The 26,810-nt window shown below is 40.3% G+C and overlaps 1 protein-coding gene across 3 annotated transcripts in view; it reads right to left on the reverse strand.

Annotated features, from left to right (window-relative positions):
- The window catches only part of slc25a26 (solute carrier family 25 member 26), a 116,599-nt gene that overhangs the window by 15,851 nt on the left and 73,938 nt on the right, over positions 1–26,810 (reverse strand). For 2 of the 3 annotated variants that reach the window (XM_061923445.2, XM_061923444.2), the window contains 3 exons: positions 17,990–18,059; positions 10,378–10,442; positions 1,841–1,914 (listed from right to left, as the gene is read on the reverse strand). In XM_061923445.2, coding sequence (XP_061779429.2) covers positions 1,841–1,914; positions 10,378–10,442; positions 17,990–18,059 — 209 coding nt within the window. The remainder of the gene's footprint in view (positions 1–1,840; positions 1,915–10,377; positions 10,443–17,989; positions 18,060–26,810) is intronic. The other variant, XM_061923446.2, reaches the window with a different exon arrangement.

Here is a 26,810-nt window from a genome sequence, read left to right on the forward strand (position 1 = left end):
AACCAAAACCAAACAAGAATGACAAACACATTTCAGGAGAACATCTGCACCTTAACACAACATAAACACAACAGAACAAATACCCAGAATCCCATGCAGCCCTGACTCTTCAGGGCTACATTATACACCCCTGCTACCACCAAACCCCGCCCCCACCCCAACCCTGCTCCCTCACACATCAACCCCCCCCGTGCGTCAGTTGAGGTGGGCGGGGTTTGGTAGCGGGGGTGTATAATGTAGCCCGGAAGAGTTAGGGCTGCATGGGATTCTGGGTATTTGTTCTGTTGTGTTTATGTTGTGTTACGGTGCAGATGTTCTCCCGAAATGTGTTGGTCATTCTTGTTTGGTGTGGGTTCACAGTGTGGCGCATTATTAGTAAGAGTGTTAAAGTTTTTTATACCGCCACCGTCAGTGTAACCTGTGTGGTTGTTGACCAAGTATGCCTTGCTGTCACTTACGTGAGCAAGCAGAAGCCCCAAACAACGTGTGGCTGGGCCGGCAAGCTGGTTGTAGTGGGTGTTAAATGCTGTACAATCACGGCACGTTCGAGAGAATAGTTGCCCTGAAATTCGTAGTCTGCCGGAAAAATTGGGAGGGTTGGCAAGTATGACGCTGTCAAGCGCCATTCATATAAAACCCGCGGGCCGCACTAACATTCAATTTTCATATTAAGGTGTGGGCCGCGTGTCTGAGACCCTTGATTTATACATAGCACATGGCAAAAAAAACAACTTTGTATGCAGTGTTATTTCATTTTAAATTTCAAAAGATTTTTGTGGCTCCCATTGTTTTTTTAATTTGTGAAACTGGTCAAAATGGTTCTTTGACTGGTAAAGGTTGACGACCCTTGGTATAGGTAGTATCCTACACAGTACTGACACTACAACAGTATAGGACCGATGTTTACAAAATCTGAGAACAATTGTGTCCAAATTATTAAATAAGTAGTAGATAGTAGTTTTTCCTTTTGTTTAATTATTGTGTATTGCTTTTGTTTTGTTCAAACAGTTGTAATAAAAGAGTATAAAGAAAATTGTTTCAAAATTGTGTTGATATTGTTGAACTGCCGTCCTGTTTAGTTTTTTTCCTGATTATAATTGTGATCGTACATGTGATCGGTATCTGACTGGTATCAGCGTCGCCACCATAAAACCCTGATTGGAACATCCCTAGTCTAAACAATACTTAACATAACGATCAGAAGAGACACAACCTGGAACACAGTAAGTTAATTTGGTTCCTGATGTGGTTGTGCGTCTGCTGGTCGCCTGAGGTCTCTGAGGCCTGGCGAACACATGGAAGCACTTTGGAGCTTCACTACACTGCAATTGGGCCTATTAACATAATTACTGCTTGAAAGGCCCAACAATTTGTACCAGGCATGCTCGAGTGCAACCACAAGGCATTTGGCCCCGCGGAACGACGGACCTCCCGCCCCCCCGTGGCCTACGACAATCCTCTTTACTTCTTGATTCAACTAGCTCGCTCATCTCATCCTCTTGTCTTGTCTTGATCTCTTTAATTGAATTCCGTTGGACTGAATTGTACTGCTTGGTGCAACAGTGGCTTATGCTCAACTGTGTTCAGTTCAAGTCCCATTAGACTTGGCCTGTTGTCCGACAGGCATCATAAACACATCAACACACTCACATAAACTCTTCCAGTTGCTCTTTTGCAACACCGTCATCAATAAGCCAGTGCCGAGACTTGGCAGGAAAAGCTTTTATATGTCTGAGTTTTCTGTTGCAGCTGAGGCTGTCCTATCTAAAAGTTGGGATAAAGACGCTTTGAATGGTGTTTGGCCCTTGAACGCATCTTTTTTTCCAGAAGGCACACTCACCCAGTAAGCCCCCGACTCTTCCACACGTCACAGAGCACCAGCAGGATGTTGCCGCTCGCTGTGGTCGACCCGGCCTAGAACAGACAGAGAGAGAAAGAAAATAGAGGTGTGATGATGGATAAAACGGTCTGCTTCCCTTCCTGCTCTTCGGAGGGAGACACTGTTTAGTCTTCTTCGGCTCAGCTTGGTCCAACCCCCGCCTCCTTGCCCTTTTCTCTTCATGGACAGCTGTGTCAGCGCAGGTGACACCTCCAACACCCACCCAGACACTCATTCAGCCATTTGCTCAGCCAAACACACACACACACACACACACACACACACATGCACACACACGCAATAGTCTGGTGCTTCTTATTTACACAATAAGAGTTAGCCGGCCGGAGAGTTCTGGATCCATCAATGTAGGATGGCAGAGACCCGTATGACGGGCCAGCAGAATCCAAGCAAAGGAGGGTTGGGGTGAAGTCTCATGGTGGAGACAGAAAGTTTGTGGCTCACTAAGCATGAAGGAAACAGTGTGAAGCGTCTGCTGTGAATCCGAACGACCAGATCGGCTGGAACGTAAGAGGGATTCCCACATTTCATCCACGTGAGAGAATGGCCCCACTACCCCCCCAAAAAATATATACAGTCGTGGTCAAAAGTTTACATACACTTGTGAAGAACATAATATCATGTCTGTCTTGGGTTTCCAATAATTTCTACAACTTTTATTTTTTTGTGATAGAGTGATTGGAGCACATACTTGTTGATCACAAAACACATTCATGAAGTTTGGTTCTTTTATGAATTTATTATGGGTCTACTGAAAATGTGACCAAATCTGCTGGGTCAAAAGTATACATACAGTAAGGATGTCCCGATCCAGGTTTTTGCACTTCCGATCCGATACCGATATTGTTTTTGCACTTCCGATCCGATACCGATACTGACCGATACTGGCCTATCCGAGCATGTATTAAAGTTTAAAGTTATTTAGCCTACTTAGTTGTCAGAATCATGTTGAAAAGGGTTTTAGTACTCTTGATAACAACTAGCCAGCTGAATTAGGGAGTTTGAATAAGACACAATAGTTGGTAACAAGAAACTGACCTGTTTATTCAAGGATAAACACAAAATAGACAAAATTATACATGACAAACAGAAATGGCATCATGGAACTAGGGCTGGGCGATATGGCCTTTTTTTAATATTGCGATATTGTAAGGCCATATTGCGATACACGATATATATGTGGATATTTTGCCTTAGCCTTGAATGAACACTTGATGCATATAATCACAGCAGTATGATGATTCTATGTGTCTACATTAAAACATTATTCTTCATACTGCATTAATATATGCTACTTTTAAACTTTCATGCAGAGAAGGAAATCACAACTAAAAAAAATCACTAATTTTTTCATACGGTGTTGATCTGGAAATGTTTGCCTCGGCATTTTGATGGTGTGAACGTGTGGCACCGAATGGAGACAAGCGTCTCGACAGACGTTATAATATTTGAACAATGATGACGAAAACTGTTTTCTCTGTTGTGTCCGTGTGTCGAAAATTGTTATGCGCTTATTTTTTTTATTTGATTTTGTGCGTGGCATAGATTTCCTGTGGGCAGAGGGCGCTTGAGCAGTGCGCAATTGCACAGGTGCGCACCTTAGAGGGAACATTGCTAGCACGGCTGCCCTAGCATCACAGCTAACGTTAGCCATGCTGTTACCTCTCTGCTCGGGGAGGACGTATACGTATGTGACGTAAGACGTGACAGTATGTGACGTGTGTAAGAAGGTGCACTTGCTGTCTGTGAGAGGGAGACACAGGAAAGAGTGAGAAGAGCCTGTCGTGTAATGCCAGCAGCTAAATGCTACTGCGTGAGAATCCACAGACCTGTGGATGTGTTGAAGGTGTGCTGGAAAATGCGGAACGGAAATTAGGGAGCATCAGAAAAGTGGAATGTATTATTTAAATCGGTGCGTTGGAAAACACGGACCAGAGTTTTTTTTTAAAACTGGATCTGGATCGGCATTTTCCCATGCCTTGCCGATGCGCATTTTTTGGCAAATATCGGCGGCCGATCCGATCCAAATCTCGGATCGGGACATCCCTAACATACAGCAATGTTAATATTTGGTTACATGTCCCTTACAATTTTCACTGCAATAAGGCTCTTTTGGTAGCCATCCACAAGCTTCTGGCAAGCTTCTGGTTTAATTTTTAACAACTCCTCTTGACAAAATTGGTGCAGTTCAGCTAAATTTGTTGGTTTTCTGACATGGACTTGTTTCTTCAGCATTGTCCACACGTTTAAGTCAGGACTTTGGGAAGGTCATTCTAAAACCTTAATTCTAGCCTGATTTAGCCATTCCTTTACCACTTTTGACGTTTGTTTGGGGTCATTGTCCTGTTGGAACACCCAACTGCGCCCAAGACCCAACCTCTGGGCTGATGATTTTAGGTTGTCCTGAAGAATTTGGAGGTAATCCTCCTTTTTTATTGTCCCATTTACTCTCTGTGAAGTGCCAGTTCCATTGGCACCAAAACCAGAGCATAATACTACCACCACCATGCTTGACGGTAGGTATGGTGTTCCTGGGATTAAAGGCCTCACCCTTTCTCCTACAAACATTATTAGCTAACAAATTCAGGATAGGACAAACTATCATTTATCCCACAACAGTGAAATGATGTAGTTGTAGTGCAGATTCAAAAATTCCACAAAAAAGTATTAAAAGAAGCGCAGAAGTCACAAAGGTTGCACAGTCCCGAAGAGGTTTAAAAACACATGAAAACAAGAGGGAACCATAAAAGAACGGATAGCTGTTGCAACCAGCTGCCACTTTAGCAGCACCATTTTTACATACAGCAACAAAAGTAAAATGCAACGAAAAACTAAATATGAGCAATAAATACATATTGCGGACATACGATTCCCTTATTAGTGTCACGTGTGAGCTGGAACCTATCTCAGCTGATTTAAAGACAAAGGAGGGGTACATATAGACAAACAACTATACACAGCTTAACTATTTGTGATGTGAGGATAAACTGTATTAATGACAATCAGTGGTGTACTGAATACTGTAAGACTTTCCTTTCAAGTTAAAATGTATCAAACAAGACTTCCAAACAGTTAATTATTATTTGTATTGTTTGATTACTTGAATACATTCTGCTTTTCACCAGTTGTTTGGCAAACGGCAAGATTGTGGAGTTTTTTAAAACTCATACACTATAGCTTATATTTAATGAATATACATTAAAGTGCAGTTTGAATTTGAAGTATGGCGGCAAAATGTGTACCAACACATAAAATATGTTTAATTATTATTTCAGGAACACAATGTTTTTATCCACAAACTCAAGAATGGTTAAAACAAAACAAAAAAAGAATACTTTTTTTTTAGTTTTTGAGTCAGCGCAAACACTATATATATATAATATTTAGATTTTAAAATTTAGTTTTTCTGATTAAGTTTGTAGGTGTGTTAAGCTAAAAAGTTCAAGTACCAATGATTGTCACACACACACTAGCTGTGGTGAAGTGTGTCCTCTGCATTTGACCCATCCCCTTATTCACCCGCTGGGAGGTGAGGGGAGCAGTGAGCAGCAGCGGTGGCCACGCCCGGGAATAATTTTTGGTAAATTAACCCCCAATTCCAACCCTTGATGCTGAGTGGTAATGGGTCCCATTTTTATAGTCTTTGGTATGACTCGGCCGGGGTTTGAACTCACAACCTACCGATATCAGGGCGGACACTCTAACCACTAGGCCACTGAGTCATTCTCTAAGTCAGGACCATTATAGTAGTTCAGTCAAAAATATATTCTGTGCCTGCCTGCGAGTCCGAATGGAGGCAGGATTACTGCACGCACAACACCGTGAGCTCTGTCCATGCACTAAATGTGTTCGATGTTGGGCTCTAAATAAACCTCCTACAACCCATGGAAACATCTTAATCCGATCGTGGTCGGTTTTTGAATAGTCGGACTATCGCCGGATAATGCGATTGAAAACCAGATCTCTGGAGTGTGTGTCTGCCGCCGCAGACGACCCTTTTCATCACACACCCGCCAGTCTCAAGGCGCGGGATATAACCGGGAAGCAGATCCCGTTCAATAAAAACAAAGGCAATAATTGGAATGAAGAGGAGACTGTATTTGCTTCACAAATTAAAAGAACTTAACATTTTGGAGCGCATCGATGGGAGAAAAAAAGAAACCAAGATTTTTTTTTTTTTCTTAAAAGGTAGCAAAGAAAATGTACGATACCACGGCTTCATTCAGACTCCCCGACGAATGAGAGGGAGCAGGAATATTACAAGGCAAAGACGAAAGCGTACATAAACCTTTTCACATTGCATTCGTGCACTGTACTGAAAGCCTGTACACAACAAATAGCAAGTTTGAATATATCAACTTCCTTCTGAAGCAGGCACGAACAGTATTTTCCTTCAAATTTAAAACTCCTTCCATCAATCCATAGAGCTTATTTAGTAAACTTCAAGATATTCCAAAGTTTTCTTTCTATTCTCAGTCCAGAAATTCCTTCAAAGCAACTCTGAGTTCTCCCACCAGTCTTTGCTTTGGACCCGCGTCCTCGAATCCAGCAACTCCGAGACCTTCTTGGTAGTAGCGTCAGGTTCGTAGCACAATCGAAGATCAATTCTTGATGCAGTCTGCTATTTAACATCAGCATAGCCATTAGAGAGAGACCTCAAGCACAAAAACCGGGCTTTAGTGTAACGATATCTCGTATGGGTGTGACATAATAGGTCACCGGAAAAGCTATACATTTATCTGCGCTAAAAGGAAGTAAGTGCCTCCCCAGTGTACGTATGGCCAATTATTGTATTAGAGAACTATTTTGAGAAATCAGACTAATTTGGAAACGTAGGAAGTGAGACTACAGTTTGTCACTGAAGTCGTCCTAATGTTGTGTTTCAACGTCTATGCTCGTGTTAGCCATATATCTTTTTTTTATTCTCTTGGGCTGCTCCTCGAGTTGTGTAAGGGGGAAAAGGCACAACGCTGATTGGAAATTAACTACTTGGTGAGGAGCCTGACTTTCGAAAGGGCCAGTCATGCACACACAAGGACACAAACACCCGGACACGTACACAATCACAGGCAAACAGGACCACAGTCTACTAGGGCGGATTGTTCCGTGCAGGATTATATACAGAGTACCGTTGCATCCATACTGTTTAATACTGCGGTATTTTCTAACAGACATTTGCGCTATATTTGATCAAGGTAATATATGCTAACATCTGATCACCGTGATCGAACTGAAATGAATCATGATCATGTAATTGCCCAGCCCTACATGGTACAATATAAAATAAGAGTGTTACTAAAACTGGCTTTGTTTATCTCCGTAATATTGCTAAAATTAGTTCCATATTGTCCACCAGCGACGCTGAGATCATTATTCATGCGTTCGTTACATCTCGTCTCGATTACTGTAACATGTTATTTTCGGGCCTCCCTATGTCTAGCATTAAAAGATTACAGTTGGTACAAAATGCGGCTGCTAGACTTTTGCCAAGAACAAGAAAGTTTGATCATATTACGCCTATACTGGCTCACCTGCACTGGCTTCCTGTGCACTTAAGATGCCACTTCAAGGTTTTACTACTTACGTATAAAATACTAAACGGTCTAGCTCCGACCTATCTTGCTGATTGTATTGTACCATATGTCCCGACAAGAAATCTGCGTTCAAAGAACTGCGGCTTATTAGTGATTCCCAGAGACCAAGAAAAGTATGCGGGCTATAGAGCATTTTCTATTCGGGCTCCAGTACTCTGGAATGTCCTCCCGGTAACAGTTAGAGATGCTACTTCAGTAGAAGCATTTAAGTCTCATCTTAAAACTCATTTGTATACGCTAGCTTTTAAATAGACCCCCCCTTTTAGACCAGTTGATCTGCCGTCTCTTTTCTGCTCTGCCCCGGACTCCTGCATGTAGGAGGTTATTAGGTGACTACAGATGAGTCGCCAGCTGTTCAAAGTCAGGACCCGGGGTGGACCACTCATCTGTGCATCAGTTGGGGACATCTCTGCGCTGCTGACTTGTCTCCACTCAAGATGATCCCCTGCTGGCCCCACTATAGACTGGACTCTCACGCTATTAAAGGGGAACATTATCACCAGACCTATGTAAGCGTCAATATATATCTTGATGTTGCAGAAAAAAGACCATATATTTTTTTAACCGATTTCCGAACTCTAAATGGGTGAATTTTGGCGAATTAAACGCCTTTCTATTATTCGCTCTCGGAGCGATGACGTCACAACGTGACCTCACATCGGGAAGCAATCCGCCATTTTCTCAAACACATTACAAACACCGAGTCAAATCAGCTCTGTTATTTTCCGTTTTTTCGACTGTTTTCCGTACCTTGGAGACATCATGCCTCGTCGGTGTGTTGTCGGAGGGTGTAACAACACGAACAGGGACGGATTCAAGTTGCACCAGTGGCCCAAAGATGAGAAAGTGGCAAGAAATTGGACGTTTGTTCCGCACACTTTACCGACGAAAGCTATGCTACGACAGAGATGGCAAGAATGTGTGGATATCCTGTGACACTCAAAGCAGATGCATTTCCAACGATAAAGTCAAAGAAATCTGCCGCCAGACCCCCATTGAATCTGCTGGAGTGTGTGAGCAATTCAGGGACAAAGGACCTCGGTAGCACGGCAAGCAATGGCGGCAGTTTGTTCCTGCAGACGAGCGAGCTAAACCCTCTGGATGTCTTGGCTCACACCGTCCCTTATGCCACCGAAGATGATCAAGAGAAGAATATCGACCCTAGCTTCCCTGGCCTGCTGACATCAACTCCAAAACTGGACAGATCAGCTTTCAGGAAAAGAGAGCGGATGAGGGTATGTCTAGAGAATATATTAATTGATGAAAAATGGGCTGTCTACACTCTCAAAGTGCATGTTGTTGCCAAATGTATTTCATATGCTGTAAACCTAGTTCATAGTTGTTAGTTTCCTTTAATGCCAAACAAACACATACCAATCGTTGGTTAGAAGGCGATCGCCGAATTCGTCCTCGCTTTCTCCCGTGTCGCTGGCTGTCGTGTCGTTTTCGTCGGTTTCGCTTGCATACGGTTCAAACCGATATGGCTCAATAGCTTCAGTTTCTTCTTCAATTTCGTTTTTGCTATCTGCCTCCACACTACAACCATCCATTTCAATACATGCGTAATCTGTTGAATCGCTTAAGCCGCTGAAATCCGAGTCTGAATTCGAGCTAATGTCGCTATAGCTTGCTGTTCTATGCGCCATGTTTGTTTGTGCTGGCATCACTATGTGATGTCACAGGAAAATGGACGGGTGTATATAACGATAGTTAAAATCAGGCACTTTGAAGCTTTTTTTAGGGATATTGCGTGATGGGTAAAATTTTGAAAAAAACTTCGAAAAATAAAATAAGCCACTGGGAACTGATTTTTAATGGTTTTAACCATTCTGAAATTGTGATAATGTTCCCCTTTAACTAGATCCACTCGACGTCCATTGCACCGGTCACCCAGGGGGTGGTCCCCACATCTGTGGTCCCCTCCAAGGTTTCTCATTGTATCCCATTGGGTTGAGTTTTTTGGTTACCCTGATGTGGGATCTGAGCCGAGGATGTCGTTGTGGCTTGTGCAGCCCTTTGAGACACTTGCGATTTAGGGCTATATAAATAAACTTTCATTGATTGATATATTTTAGTTGCTAAATTTGTCGTTCTACACATGAAGTGTGTGATCAAACCAGAAACAAAACACTACTTTAATGAATTCTAACTTATCAGACGCCAAAGTCACTGTACTGGTGGGAAATTACAGCAGCTGCTTTTCAAATAATGTTTACAGGACAGTTCGCCAATCCACTCCCAGTAAATACCTTTTTGCAAAACATCAAGACCTTGTGAGTGTTACGTTAATTCCGGTATCTAATTAGGACTGGGGGCGGAGAGCTTGGACCACTGTCTTCTCCATCTGTGAGAGTGTGTGTGCATGTGTGTGTGTGTTTGTGTGTGTGTGTGCGTGCATGTTGCTGATTAGTCAGAGCACACTACCTTGCATACACTACCGACACAGTGAGGCAGACCAGACAGTAAGAGTAAGCCAGAGCCCAAAGAAGAGGAGGAAAGTCAGAGAGGGGGGCTAAACAATGGAAGCTACAGGAGTGTGTGTGTCCTGAGTGAGAGGATGTCCAGTAAGTAAGTAAGTAAGGAGTTCACTTGTGGAACCTTCTGGTTCACCTCTCATAGACAAGCAGCCTTGAGATGGAAACTCATCTGACGCACTCCCTCTAACACAAACCATGCACACACAAACATGTCCTCCCCTACAGTCAGATGGGAAGATAGATGTGTGTGTATATGTATCGCCTTCACAGTGTCCCGGTTCTACCTCAGCCCACACGCTGCCGTGCTGGATGCAGGCTCGTTCCGTTCTCAGCCTGCGAGGCATCACCTGACAGGAGTGTGTAAACATGGCCTGTGTGTTTCTGCGTGTGTGGGTGTGAGTGTGCATACCTTTGCCAACATGATCCTAGTCTTTGCCACATCAAGAGGACTGGTAACACATGCAGCCACCGCACCTACGGACATACACAGAGATTTGGTGAAGAGGGGATCATCTGGGGACCCTAAGCAGGATTCGGCATGGGGTCCCATGGCGAGTAACAACTGATTATGTAAAGTGTTTGGCCTTGGGGACCATGCCAGTCGCTCATAATAAGTACTTGGAGGGGAGTTATATTTGAAAACGCACACAAGGAGATATTACTTTGCCATGGTTGCAGTAGTGTAGTAAATCATCCACCCATCCATTTTTCTACAGCTTGTCCCTCTCGGGGCCACGGGGTCGCTTGAGCCTATCCCAGCTGCATTTGGACGGAAGGCGGGGTACACCCTGCGCCATCGCAGGGCCAACACAGATAGACAGACAACATTCACACACTAGGGCTAATTTAGTGTTCCCGATCAACCTATCCCCAGGTGCATGTCTTTGGAGGTGGGAGGAAGTCAGAGTACCCGGGGGGAACCCACGCATTCACGGGGAGAACATGCAAGCTCCACACAGAAAGACCCCGAGCCCGGGGATCGAACCCAAGACCTTCTTATTGTGAGGCGTAAATCAGTGAGTGGAGCTCATTTCATTATGTCCATTAAAAGCATACTTGCCAACCCTCCCGAATTTTTCGGGAGACTCCCGAAATTCAGCGCCTCTTCCGAAAACCTCCCAGGACAAATATTCTCCCGAAAATCTCCTGATTTTCAGCCAGAGCTGGAGGCCACGCCCCCTCCAGCTCCATGCACCTGAGTGAGGACAGCCTTTTTTCACAACGGGAGGACAACAGGGTGACAAGAAATAAATCATCCAGACGAGAGATAAATTGTATTATTATGTTTATCTTACCTAAAAATAAATATATTTATTAATAAAAAATAAAAAAAACTAAATACATTTTTACTATATTTTGCTAAAAACATCAAAATTAATTGTATTTTTATTTGTATTTTTTCTGACATCCAGGCATTAGAATTATACATTAAAATGAACATATTTGAAATAATTAATTTTAAATTATCATAATAATTCATTTAAAATGACCATATTTAATTATTAAAATAATTGCTTGTTTATCAACAACTTTAGCATTTTATTCATTACATTTTGAAGCTCTCAGAAGCCAAGTTATGTTATATTCCTTAATATTTATTTATGCAAGTTTGAAGTATCAATCATCTAAACCATACTTGCCAACCTTGAGACCTCCGATTTCGGGAGGTGGGGGGGCGTGGCCGGGGTAGAAGGGGGCGTGGTCGGGGCGTGGCTAAAAGGGGAGGAGTATATTTACAGCTAGAATTCACCAAGTCAAGTATTTCATATATATATATATATATATATATATATATATATATACAAATACTTGACGTTCAGTGAAGTCTAGCTATATATATATATATATGTATATATATATATATATATATATATATATATATTTATTTTATTATATGTATATATATATATATATATATATATACGTATATATATATATTAATTTTATTATGAAACTGAAATGAAACTGCCTAACAATAAACCCACATAAGAAACCAAAAACTCGCCCTCCATCATTCTACAGTTATAACGTGATTGGGCAGGTATGCTGGTTATATTGTGGGTTAGCGGACTCAGGTCCTCATGGACCTGAGTCCGCCTGAATTTCGGGAGATTTTCGGGAGAAAATTTGTCCCGGGAGGTTTTCGGGAGAGGCGCTGAATTTCGGGAGGGTTGGCAAGTATGATCTAAACACAGTTTTGTTTGCATATTTTCAGGATGTATACATATATATATATATATATATATATATATATATATATATATATATATATACATATATATATATATATATATATATATATATATATATATATATATATATATATATATATATATATATATATATGTATGTGTGGGAAAATCACAAGACTATTTCATCTCTACAAATAGTCTTGTGATTTTCCCACACATACATATATTGCGCTCTACTACGGTATCGAGCACTATTTTTTGGATAACATTATTAAGACATATATATATATATATATATATATATATGAAATACTTGACTTGGTGAATTCTAGCTGTCAATATACTCCTCCCCTCTTAACCACGCCCCCAACCACGCCCTGCCCCACCCCCGACCACGCCCCCACCCCCCACCTCCCGAAATCGGAGGTCTCAAGGTTGATTAAAAGTAATAATATTCTCCTCTTGGGAGCTTCCCTGTTATTAGGCTACAAAAAATAGACACACTTTAATTGAACTGACTAAAGTCTCCCTTGAGCAACATACGCTCACGCACATGATCAAGTGGCTTCCCAGTGGACACATATGGTGTGTGTGTGTGTAACATGTGTAAGTAACACCCACATTGGGACCAAAAAAGTTCAAATGGGCTGAGGATGCAGTAGGTGCAGTAATATTCATTATATGGATTTCATCTTTTTCTTGCACTATTGAAAGTATTCTGGATTGTGGCATGACTCAAAAAAAAAGGAGAAAGGTAATCCAATCGGAGACTTTGGTATTAGGTTCAGGTCTTCTACTTGGTATGAATAAACATGAGTCAGCATTTCCGCTGTCAAGTGCTTTACTCCTGAGTGAAACAAAGTGTGAGGATCAATACAAGGAGAAACCTGGAGGTATCTTGTGCATGGGGGCTCAGTCAAAGGAAGGCGTGGACGTGATCCGCACCTCACAAGACAGGTGATACATACAATACCCAAAACCAGTGAAGTTGGCACGTTGTGTAATTCGTAAATAAAAACAGAATACAATGATTTGCAAATCCTTTTCAACTTATATTCAGTTGAATAGACTGCAAAGACAACATATTTAATATTCGAACTGGGAAACTTTTTTTTTTTTGCAAATAATCATTAACTTAGAATTTAATGGCAGCAACACATTGCAAAAGAGTTGGCACAGGGGCATTTTTACCACTGTGTTACATGGCCTTTCCTTTTAACAACACTCAGTAAACGTTTAGGAACTGAGAAGACCAATTTTTGAAGCTTTTGAGGTGGAATTCTTTCGCATTCTTGCTTGATGTACTAAGCTGTACATCAAGCAAGAGTTCAACAGTCCGGGGTCTCCGTTGTGGTATTTTAGGCTTCATAATGCGCCACACATTTTCAATGGGAGACAGGTCTGGACTACAGGCAGGCCAGTCTAGTACCCGCACTCTTTTACTATGAAGCCATGCTGTTGTAACAAGTGGCTTGGCATTGTCTTGCTGAAATAAGCAGGGGCGTCCATGGTAACGTTGCTTGGATGGCAACATATGTTGCTCCAAAACCTGTATGTACCTTTCAGCATTAATGGCGCCCTCACAGTTACCCATGTCTTGGGCACTAATAATGATAAATGATAAATGGGTTGTACTTGTATAGCGCTTTTCTACCTTCAAGGTACTCAAAGCGCTTTGACACTACTTCCACATTTACCCATTCACACACACATTCACACACATCACAGATGCTGGCTTTTGAACTTTTCCGCCTATAACAATCCGGATGGTTATTTTCGTCTTAGTTCCAGAGGACACGACGTCCACACTTTCCAAAAACATTTTGAAATGTGGACTCGTCAGACCACAGAACACTTTTCCACTTTGCGTCAGTCTATCTTAGATGAGCTGAGGCCCAGCGGTGTTTCTGGGTGTTGTTGATGAATGGCTTTCACTTTGCATAGTAGAGTTTTAACTTGCACTTACAGATTTAGCGACAAACTGTAGTTAGTGACAGTGGTTTTCTGAAGTGTTCCTATACCCATGTGGTGATATTCTTTACACAGTGAGTCGGTTTTTGATGCAGTACCGCCTGAGGGATCGAAGGTCACGGGCATTCATTTTTGGTTTTCAGCCTTGCTGCTTACGTGCAGTGATTTCTCCAGATTCTCTGAACCTTTTGATGATATTACGGACCGTAGATGGTGAAATCCCTAAATTCCTTGCAATAGCTGGTTGAGAAATGTTGTTCTTAAACAATTTGCTCACGCATTTATCACAAAGTGGTGACCCTCGCCCCATCCTTGTTTGTGAATGACTGAGCATTTCATAGAAGCTGCTTTTATACTCAATAATGGCACCCACCTGTTCCCAATTAGCTTGTTCACCTGTGGGATGTTCCAAATAAGTGTTTGATGAGCATTCCTCAACTTTATCAGTCTTTTTTGCCCCTTGTGCCAGCTTTTTTTAAACATGTTGCAGGCATCAAATTCCAAATGAGCTAATATTTGCAAAAAGTAACGTTTTCCAGTTTGAACGTTAAGTATCTTGTCTTTGCAGTCTATTCAATTGAATATAGGTTGAAAAGGATTTGCAAACCATTGTATTCTGTTTTTATTTACAATTTACACAACGTGCCAACTTCACTGGTTTTGGGTTTTGTTGCATCCATACATCAAACATCTCCTTACATTTATCCTATTTAGCCTTTTCACACAAAAATACAGATTTGCATGATTTTGTACGAAATGTTTATGTTACCCCCTTAATTGAAATGCTATTAAGAAGCATGAATTGATTTACTTGAAAAACTTATTCGGGTGTTACCATTTAGTGGTCAATTGTACGGAAGATGTACTATACTGTGCAATCTACTAATAAAAGTTTCAATCAATCAATCAATCAAACAAAGCTGATCTTCAGTGGTGTCAAGAGATTATTTAGTTTTGATCTGTAAATAATGCATCGAATATTCTCTCTTTAATCTCATTGGCGAGAAAAACCCTCAACCTGAGGTACTTTAATTCCCATGTATTACAAAATATTGACATGTATAAAAACAAAGTGGCTTAGTAAAGTCATTTAACGTATTCTGCCACAGAAGTGTGGTGTAAACATGCGTAATATTTATAATTCGTTAAATCAAACCAACTCAAGTACAGATTACAGCAATAAATAAATACCTGGCTTTACTACTTCAAAATGTCCGAGTCATACCATGTGCCGTATTTAATTTTTGAGAAACACTGCTTTATATTAATGTTAGAGTCTCTTTTTCAACTGTGAAATGACCAAGAGAGGAGGTAAATAAATGTTACAGATCTTTGCAACATATGCAGGAAAATTGAGACTTATAGCAGCCGTAAAACAGTACATAATATCTAGGGAACACAAGGAAAAACATCCAATCAACAGTGAACAAAATTGGGCAGATACCTTCTTTTAGTAAGCAGGAGAATCTTGAGTGGGTTTTAAAAAGTGGACACTGTTGTGTGTGAAAGATAGTTTGAGCCGCCAAGACTGCCCCATTTCTTATTCTTTTAACGGTGGTTGGCAAGCAGATTTGTGGTGTGCATTACCGCCGGCTTCTGAAATGGAGTGTGAATCGAGATGGTACTCTACTCTAAATTATTTTATTGAACTCTGTCTGTATGTATGCTTTGTACTCTCCACGTTTCAAATGCAATCTTAAAATATCCTCCACTGCTATAATAACCTTATTTTTTAATATTTCTCTGTCTCTACTTTTTACACTGTATTATAGTTGGGGGAAATAATCGATTTTTAGATGCACTGCAATTCGGACATGGGTGATTTTAAAATCGATTAGAAAACAGCAGGCCCGGCCGACCTGTCTGACAAGCCTGTAAATGTGTGTTGGTCATGTATGATGTCTTTTTGTTATTTTTTTTGTGATGTGTAATGTCTATTGTTTAAATGTACGGCAGTGACAATGAATTTCCCCAAGGGGACCAATAAATCTAAATTTAAAATCTAAACATCAATAATCGATTATTTATTGCAAATAAAGTAATGTGGACTGTTCTAAATGTGTCTGACTGCAGTGTGCCACCGCACCGAGAGATCCGACCAACTCCTTTATTTTAGGGCACTTATGTTCCAGTTTTGCACACATTTCTGTTGATTTAGTAAATGTAATGGGAAATAATTCAACTTTTTCTTATTACAAATATACTCTTTTTAAAATTTGCAAGTGATAAATGATTATTTAGTGAAACAAAAAGAAATGTAAAACTGCATCAATATACATAAAATTAAAGATGCGTTAATAATAAAATGTTTTAATTAAATCCTAGCTCTTGAATCGTAATCATAATCAAATTGTGAGGTGCCCAAAGATTCCCACCTCTCGTATTAGTACATGCTCTACATCAGTGGTTCTTAACCTTGTTGGAGGTACCGAACCCCACCAGTTTCATATGCGCATTCACCGAACCCTTCTTTAGTGAAAAATAAAATGTTTTTTTTTTTTCAAATTCAAGACAAAGTTATATGTTTTTGGTAACATATTCTAAGTAACAAAGACTTAACTGGTATGACTCGCGGCCGAGTCATACCAAAGACCATAAAAATGAGACCTATGACCTCATTCAGCATCAAGGGTTGGAATTGGGGGTTAAATCACCAAAATGATTCCCGAGCGCGGCCATCGCTGCTGCTCACTGCTCCCCTCACCTCCCAGGGGGTGGAACAAGGGGATGGGTCAAATGCAGAGAGTAATTTTACCACACTTAGTGTGTGTATGTGTGACTATCAGAGGTACTTTATCCTTAACTTTATAACCAACCAGTGGTGCGTTGGCATGAGGGATCCAGCATGTGAACTTGTACAGTGGCGTTTTAGACTAAAATGTATTGCAGTTTTTGACTGATTTAATCTATTTATATGAACTGAAAAAAATTAGAAGTCAATGTCAATTGTCAAATATCAATGATTTTGGTTTTCTATGCACCTGCTCAGTGGCTTGTGGTTAGGGTGTCCGCCCTGAGATCGGTAGGTCATGAGTTCAAACCCCGGCCGAGTCATATCAAAGACTATAAACATGGGACCCATTACCTCCCTGCTTGGCACTCAGCATCAAGGGTTGGAATTGGGGGTTGAATCACCAAATGATTCCCGGGCGCAAGGGTTGGAATTGGGGGTTAAATCACCAAATGATTCCCGGGCGCAGCCACCGCTGCTGCTCACTGCTCCCCTTTTAACTTTAAAACATAACATTAAAGTTGGAACATGAATGTGAAAAACATCTAATCAGTTTTTGTATCCTTCATATTATAACACACACTATAAGGATTAACTGTGATTAAAAATAAAATGACTAAAGGGCCATAATTCCACACTATATACTCTTTCTCATGGCATTTCCTATTCCCAGATTAATCTTGTTTTTAGCCCCACTAGTCTGTCTTTCACAAACTACGTCAAGCCCCAGTGCTCGGGAGGTCGCACAGCTGCAAGGACCCATTCCCCGGAACCGGCCCCTCTTTTCTCCCCTGACACTCATCCAGGCTGAGACAGGACCATAAAGTCAGACCTGGTATGCTGTTCATTGGCTGACATCTCCCCTCCTGACAACAATGCAAAATTTCTGCAGTGCAGATTTCCGTCTGGATTTCATTTCTTGCATTTTCCCTCCATTTGTCTCTGAGCCAACCACTTCGGTGGATTTGTTGTGTGAGTGAGGGTGAGTTTTACCAGCAGAGCTCACCTCTGTAGAAACCCAGTTTGTCTGCATTGGTGTTGCCCTCCTGACTACCTTTTCAGCAATCCAACCATCCCTCTTCCCTTATGGCTTTTCCCAAAGCAATCCCCCCCGTAATGCTCCGCACCTGCAAAAGCTCCGCACACTGCAGCCTGCCAAGAGTGGAGCGTGTGACCTCGCCTCTGTGACCACTGAGTCTGAAAGAAGGGAGGAAAAAAATGGAGAAACAACAAGAGTTGATGAGAGAGGATGATGATGAAATAAGTGAGAAATGGGAGAAAAAGGGAGGGGGGACACATTAGTTTGCTGAGATATCAAACATCTTGAACACACCTGGGTCAAGTCCACTGTCTGGCTATTTTTACAGAACTTTTTGTCCCCAGTAATGTCATATTGTTTCCCAATGATGTCAACAGCACAAGCAGGAGGTTAGAGAAAAAGTTGATCTGTCAAAATGATACTACACATTTTGCAATGAGGTTCATTTTTGAACAGCTACCAATAGAAAGAACAAGTTTGAGCATTTTAAATGAGAATATGTTTCAATTCCTAATAGGGATGCAGCGATATGAAAAATTGTGACCAAAATGATTTTTAATATTTTCACTTTATTGTTGAATTTGCTCAGAAAGTATACTTCCACATACACTGAAGTTCTTTATAATTAAAAAAAATAATAACAACAAACAACACACATAAAATATACTTTGCTTGGAGGAAGAAACATTAATATTGTCAGGGATTTTTAAGAGCCATATCATTGTTATTTGAGTGTTTAATGAAGGTGATCTTCTTATTTTAGATTAGGGTATGACGTTTATAATGGATAAAAACGTTAATGTGTCTTGTATTCATGTTAGCATTTAAACTAGTTAACCATAAGCGCTATATGTGCTTCTCCAGGAAATGAGCAGTATCCCAAAGAGAGTGTTAATCAGCTAGTTGTATATAATATAGAATAATATTATAATATAATACATATAATAAATACAATATGATATAATATGTAAATAAAATAAAATAAAGCCACTTCAGTGTTTTGTGGCGAACCATCAGATCAAAGTTTAGTCCCCAAACTATGGCCCGCGGGCCGGATAAGGCCCACCAGCGTCCAAAATCTGGCCCGCGGGAAGTCCCAAGTTTGTCTGTCCTTTCCCGCCCATTCAATAATCCATTTTCTACCGCATGTTACTCTTGGGGTCTCCTCGCCGCTCAGGCAAATCATATAGCCTAAAAATGCATTTTCCCATCGATAATGTGACGTCAAGTGCGTGCTCTTTCAGTCAATTAGTGCGCGAGGGGGAAAAAATGGCCACATTTTTTTAACCCAATGCGGACCCCGGTTCACAAAGTTTGGGGACCCCTGGTGTAGCCTGTCGGAGGCAGATATTTACATATATCCGAATTTAAGTGTTACTTCTTTTATTTCATAATCATATTACAAAACAGCTAGTGTTTTTCTTCCAATTGTGGTCTTTTGGTTGTCTGCAAAAACTGTGTGCTTAACCTTGAATGAAGAATGTAAGAAAGAGAGATACTCCTTTCTCTTATCTAGCATTCTTCCCAGGTGCGGAGGACAATGGGCATGTGTTTTGGCTGGAGGAACATGAGTGCGAGGGTGGGAGAGAGAGAGACTTAAGAGGGGAGAGGGTTTTTCAGGGGGGGGCAGACCATCTTAGCGGCGCGATTGAATGTTCTATGCTGGACTGGTCTCAGTATATTTGCAAAGCTTTGCAAATATATTACAAAATACTTATTCTGTCTGGTGGTTTTTCTACTCAGCTTTAAGTGTCGTAAAGAGCTTGGGAGCGACTTGCGACTTGAATTCCCTGGGAGGAACAACTGGTCCAAAACGCAACAAGCCCCATGGCACACCCTCATCCTGTCATTTGCAAAACATTTTTTGCAATTTATTATCACCTATCAATTTAGTACACTGCAAAAACTGAAATCTAAGTAAGATTAAATATCTCAAATAAGGGTGATATTTGCTTATTTTCTGTCTGATAAGATAATTCTTCTCACTAAGCAGATTTTATGTTAGACTGTTTTACTTGTTTTAAAGGTTTTGGTGCTAAATTATCTCAGTAAGATATTACAGCTTGTAGCTGAGATTTTATGACCTATATTGAGTAAAACATGCTTGGAACTAGAATATCAAGTGTTGCAAAGCTGTGTCATCAACACTCACCAGTATAAAACTACTTTTTCAAAGTAATAATTTCTTATTTCAAGCATGAAATAAAAAATCATGACTTTGACACAATTTTGTCTCATAATTAAAACAGATGACAGCCAAATGGACTTTGCGGTTTTATTTTCAATGAAACAATAGCAAATACGCACTCATAAAGTAGTACAGTTGGCACAGTACAGTAAACGGACAGTTAATATTTAAACATTTAACATGTGACATTTCAAACTATTTTGAACAGAAATAGTTCATGCACATTCAGGTAAATTCTTCGAAATTACAATAAAAAATTTTTTGGCGGGGTTGCCAGGCTGTATATATGCGCACTAATTGACTGAAAGAGCACGCACTTGGCGTGATGATGTCATGTTATCGATGGAAAAATGCATTTTTAGACAATATGATTTGCCTGAGCGGCTAGTAGACCCCGAGAGTAACAAGCGGTTGCCTTGTTGCCTTTCCATTATGAAAAATAAACTAGTTTTTAGTGTAAGTTTGCTGGTTTCAAGAAATGTAATTCCGGGCGCATATCATTATGTCAAGATAATGGCACTAGCATTTACTTAATTTAAGAATATTTTTCAACATATTGAGAAAAAGGTCTCTTTATTTTTTCGACCAAGAAAAGTGCACTTGTTATTAGTGAGAATATACTTATTTTAAGGTATTTTTGGGTTCATTGAGGTTAGCTAATTTTACTTGTTTTGAAAAGTCTTGACAAGCCACATTTTCTTGTTCTATTGGCAGATAATTTTGCTTCATTCAAATAAAATACCCCTCATTTTTGTATTGTTTTTTCTTGTTTTTGAACACTGACTTTTTGCAGTGTATCTGTCTGTGATCACCATAAGTGCAGAAATTGGCGAAGTTTTCACCGCTAGGCTCCACCTACTACAAATAGGTAGGAACAGGTACTGACTGACCGACTCAGGGTGTCATCATCATCATCCTTTCTACCAAATAAGATGAAGATCTGAGTTTGTGGAGCCGAGTTTTTACCATTTCGTGTTTTGTGGTGAATCATTGTACCAATGTTTGGCGCCAAGCCACGCACACATCTTATGGCGTAGGCAACATGTGTTCGCAATTTATCATCACCTCTTTGTGCGGTATCTGTAACTTCAAGTCGACACCTCATCGCAGGGCCAACACAGATGGACAACATTCACACTCACAAGGAAGAAACCAACAACTTTGAGGATAGTGGACCTATTTAAAGGGGAACATTATCACAATTTCAGAAGGGTTAAAACCATTAAAAATCAGTTCCCAGTGGCTTATTTTATTTTTCGAAGTTTTTTAAAAAATTTTACCCATCACGCAATATCCCTAAAAACAGCTTCAAAGTGCCTGATTTTAATCATCGTTATATACACCTGTCCATTTTCCTGTGACGTCACATAGTGAAGCCAACACAAACAAACATGGCGCATAGAACAGCAAGCTATAGCGACATTAACTCGGATTCAGACTCGGATTTCAGCGGCTTAAGCAATTCAACAGATTACGCATGTATTGAAACAGATGGTTGTAGTGTGGAGGCAGGTAGCGAAAACGAAATTGAAGAAGAAACTGAAGCTATTGAGCCATATCGGTTTGAACCGTATGCAAGTGAAACCGACGAAAACGACACGACAGCCAGCGACACGGGAGAAAGCGAGGACGAATTCGGCGATCGCCTTCTAACCAACGATTGGTATGTGTTTGTTTGGCATTAAAGGAAACTAACAACAATGCACTAGGTTTACAGCATATGAAATACATTTGGCAACAACATGCACTTTGAGAGTGCAGACAGCCCAATTTTCATCAATTAATATATTCTGTAGACATACCCTCTGTCCAGTTTTGGAGTTGATGTCAGCAGGCCAGGGAAGCTAGGGTCGATATTCTTCTCTTGATCATCTTCGGTGGCATAAGGGACGGTGTGAGCCAAGACATCCAGGGGGTTTAGCTCGCTCGTCTGCGGGAACAAACTGCCGCCATTGCTTGCCGTGCTACCGAGGTCCTTTGTCCCTGAATTGCTCACACACTCCGGCAGATTCAATGGGGGTCTGGCGGCAGATTTCTTTGACTTTATCGTTGGAAATGCATCTGCTTTGAGTGTCGCAGGATATCCACACATTCTTGCCATCTCTGTCGTAGCATAGCTTTCGTCGGTAAAGTGTGCGGAACAAACGTCCAATTTCTTGCCACTTTCGCATCTTTGGGCCACTGGTGCAACTTGAATCCGTCCCTGTTCGTGTTGTTACACCCTCCGACAACACACCGACGAGGCATGATGTCTCAAAGGTACGGAAAACAGTCGAAAAAACGGAAAATAACAGAGCTGATTTGACTCGGTGTTTGAGAAAATGGCGGATTGCTTCCCGATGTGACGTCACGTTGTGACGTCATCGCTCCGAGAGCGAATAATAGAAAGGCGTTTAATTCGCCAAAATTCACCCATTTGGAGTTCGGAAATCGGTAAAAAAAATATATGGTCTTTTTTCTGCAACATAAAGGTATATATTGACGCTTACATAGGTCTGGTGATAATGTTCCCCTTTAAGCTTTTTGATTCAACATTATGAAAACTGCAGCACTTTATACAGCGCTCATTATTGCTGTAATGGTAAAATTATTATTTCATAAAAGGGAATGTCATATCTAAATAAGTAACTTTTTATAGGTGTCAAAGAAATTATGCTACTGTTGTTGAAGTCACTTTCTGCAACTGAAAGTCCTCACAGGCAGTAATTCAAAAATTCAAATAGTTACTTAACAAAATCACCTGACACTTTTTTTTTTTTTTTTTTTTTGCACTTCGCAATGTTAACCTCTGTGCAAAATGCGTGTGGACAGCTGGGCCACCTTGGGCACTGTTGAGGTATGATTATGTGTCAGGGAGAGCAATCGAGCCATAGCATGGAGCGATTACAGCTATTTTCTTTGTCAGTCCTGCCCCCCCACCTTTACTTCTGAAAGGTTAATCTGTTGCATGTTATCTCCTCCTATTTCACACATGTGGCCATCACAAAGACCATGTGTTCCCCAAGCGTTTGAGCATGTGTAACAAGTACACACACAACAAACACAAAGAACTTTGACACCGTGTTAAAGTTAAGGATGCGTCATGTGTAGTCTATTAGCCGGCAGATTAAAAAAGAAATTTTGTTTTTCCCCACATCAAAAGGCCTCGAGCTGGAGGATTCCTCCTTCTCTCACTTGTGCTTGCTCTCCCTGCCTTCACTTGGCTGAATAAATATCAAAGGGTAAAGCTGGGAAAACAAACTTTTTGACCTTTGAACCTTCGTGTCAGGGTTAGACTCCACACCTGGACAACTTCCCACATGAGAGAGTTTGTTTGCAAATCGAATATGTGTTTGCATTTTTATTACTGTATTCAGAGATGTACAATCACAGTATTAGGACGTCGCTTACGGTCGGAAAATATTGCCTACGTTCTGACATCTGCAATTAAACTAATAGTAAAGTATACATTTTCGTTTAAGGCTAAATATTAGGGGTGTGGGAAAAAATCGATTCGAATTTGAATCACGATTCTCACGTTGTGCGATTCAGAATTGATTCTCATTTTAAAAAAATCGATTTTTATTTATTTATTTTTTTACATTTTTTAATTATTTATTTTATTTTATTTATTTTTAATTAAACAATCCAAAATAACAATACACAGCAATACCATAACAATGCAATACAATTCCAAAACCAAACCCGACCCAGCAACACTCAGAATAAACAGAGCAATTGAGAGGAGACACAAACACGACACAGAATAATCCAAAAGTAGTGAAACAAAAATGAACATTATCAACAACAGTATCAATATTAGTTCAAATTTCAACACAGCAGCGATTAAAAATCTCTCATTGACATTATCATTAGACATTTATAAAAAAATTTAAAAAAAGAACAATAGTGTCACAGTGGCTTACACTTGCATCGCATCTCATAAGCTTGACAACACACTGTGTCCAATATTTTCACAAAGATAAAATAAGTAAAATTTTTGGTTCATTTAATAGTTAAAACAAATTTACATTATTGCAATCAGTTGATAAAACATTGTCCTTTACAATTATAAAAGCTTTTTACAAAAATCTACTACTCTGCTTGCATGTCAGCAGACTGGGGTAGATCCTGCTGAAATCCTATGTATTGAATGAATAGAGAATCGTTTTGAATCGGGAAAAAAATCGTTTTTGAATCGAAAATCTTGTTGAATTGAAAAAAAAAAAATTGATTTTGAATCGAATCGTGACCCCAAGAATCGATATTGAATCGAATCGTGGGACACCCAAAGATTCACAGCCCTACTATAAAGTGTTGTTGGGCAAACATTATGAATGGAACACATTCACGGGTAACGCAGTTATAAGGCGCACTGCCGATGAATGGTCTATTTTTTTTTATCTTTTTTCATATATAAAGGCACACCGGATTATAGGGCGCATTAAAGGAGTCATATTATTATTTATTTTTTCTAAATGGAAAACACTTCCTTGTGGTCTACATAACATGTAATGGTGGTTCTTTGGTCAAAATGTTGCATAGATTATGTTTTACAGATCATCTTCAAGTCGCTTTCTGACAGTCGCTTCCGGATGCGCCGTTTGGTGGGCGGTCTTATTTACGTGGCTCATCCTTCGGCAGCGTCTTATCCCCGTCATCTTTGTTGCAGCGGTGGAGCGTGCAAGGACGGGAGTGGAAGAAGTGTCAAAAGATGGAGCTAACTGTTTAAATGACATTCAGACTTTACTTAAATCAATAACGGAGCAGCATCTCCTCATCTGGAAACAACAGCACCGGAAATGTGTCCCGTGAAAAACCGTCCAACCGGAACTCTCTAATAATTAAAATTCCTTGGGTGAATAATGTAAACTCACTACACCGGTATGTTTTAGCGCTTCCATGGCGAGTCTACTGACAGATATAAGTAAGAACTTTACAATATATTACAAATGGCAACAGCGGAGGATGAATGCCACATAAGAAGATAGAGGAAAAAAAAGAAGCTTATCGACGTCGGGGTCAACACGGACTACAAAGGCTGACGCGCGCAATTTTTCAGGACTTATGGAGATCCCAAATACAGATCAGCAGGTACTAGAAGGTAAGAAAAGTTGCTTTTGTATAATATTGCGAAACAAAACGCCAGATAATTTGTCTTACCTTATACACACACCATAATAATACTCGTATGTTGAAGCACATCAAACGGCGCAGCCGACATGTATCTCTTATGTTTGACTGCCATTTACTGGTCACATTTATCACTACACCATGTACCAAATAAAATTGCTTCAAGGTGGGTAAGCTAAACCAAACGTATTCCTTACATTAGGCGCACCAGGGAATAAGGCGCACTGTCGAGTTTTGAGAAGAAGAAAAAGGATTTTAATTGCGCCTCAAAGTCCGGAAATAAAATAAATAAAAAAATATATCCCCTCCTGCTCCGGCCCGGCTGCACCAAATGATGATATAAATACATTTAATAAAGTCAAATTCAAATAAGGCAACAAGAGAAGTATCCTACACTTCTCTTTTGTAAAGTAAATCTGAACAGCCGATATGGGCATCTACATCAACTATATGATTTGCCTGAGAATCTGGACAGGACAAAAAAAAAAAAAACTAAGTCTGGAAAATACGGTATACCCTTTACTGTTTTAGCAATGGTGGAACATGACAGCATTAGCCCTCCCACATCCCAAGGCTATGAATCTACTACTGGCATATACTGGAATAAAGACGGTTGCTGAGAAGTGAGGGCTGTACAGGACTCACTTCATCAGATATTGTAGGATCCGATACAAAAGTTGAACAAAAATAATATTGCTGAGTTTCGTTTGATCTTATTAGTTGTTAGGGATGGGAATCTTACAACAATTCATGATTTGATTCTGATTCTTGGGGTGACGATTAGATTCAGAAATGATTGTCGATTCAACACGATTCTAGATTTAATTAGATTCTCACAATGTATTATTAGTACGAAAATGATAAAACCTTATCAAAACAGGCTACAAGTTACAAAAGCTGTATAAGTATTATTGTAGCAAAATTATTTGCAAACCTGTGTGTCAATCTGTGCGTGTCTAATCAATTCGCGTGCGTGTCTACTAATTTGTGTGCCTGTATATCAATCCGAGTGTGTGTATTCAGATCCGAGTACATGTGTTAAGTTGTCTGTCTGTGCACGTACATGGCAGAAGTATCGTAAAAGTCAGGTGTAAAAAACAAAGCCAAAAGAGGGTTCCTGCGTCTCGCAGATCATAGATAAGCTTGCGTAGATTGTATTATACACATTTAAGTTAATGTACCATTTGTTTCTGAATACACACGCACGAGTTGTGTTGCGGTTTGCTGATGTAGGGTAAGGTTGGCATAGTAGTGTGAGTAAAGTACTTTTTAAAAAAACGTTTGGGCATTTCTTATTAAACTGAAAAAAATATTATTTTTTTCTCATTTACTTACTGACATCTGGGTTACTTTTAATCATAAATAGAACAAACAAGGTCTACTGGCATGGCGAAGTTGGGAGAGTGGCCGTGCCAGCAATCTGAGAGTTACTGGTTCAATCCCCACCTTCTACCATCCTAGTCACGTCCATTGTGTCCTTGAGCAAGACACTTCACCCTTGCTCCTGATGGGCCTGGTTAGCGCCGTGCATGGCAGCTCCCGTCATCAGTGTGTGGATGTGTGAATGTGTGTGTGTGTGTGTGAATGGGTGAATGTGGAAATAGTGTCA

The sequence above is a fragment of the Nerophis lumbriciformis genome, linkage group LG28, assembly GCF_033978685.3.
Source record: "Nerophis lumbriciformis linkage group LG28, RoL_Nlum_v2.1, whole genome shotgun sequence".
Classification (NCBI taxonomy): Eukaryota; Metazoa; Chordata; class Actinopteri; order Syngnathiformes; family Syngnathidae; genus Nerophis; species Nerophis lumbriciformis.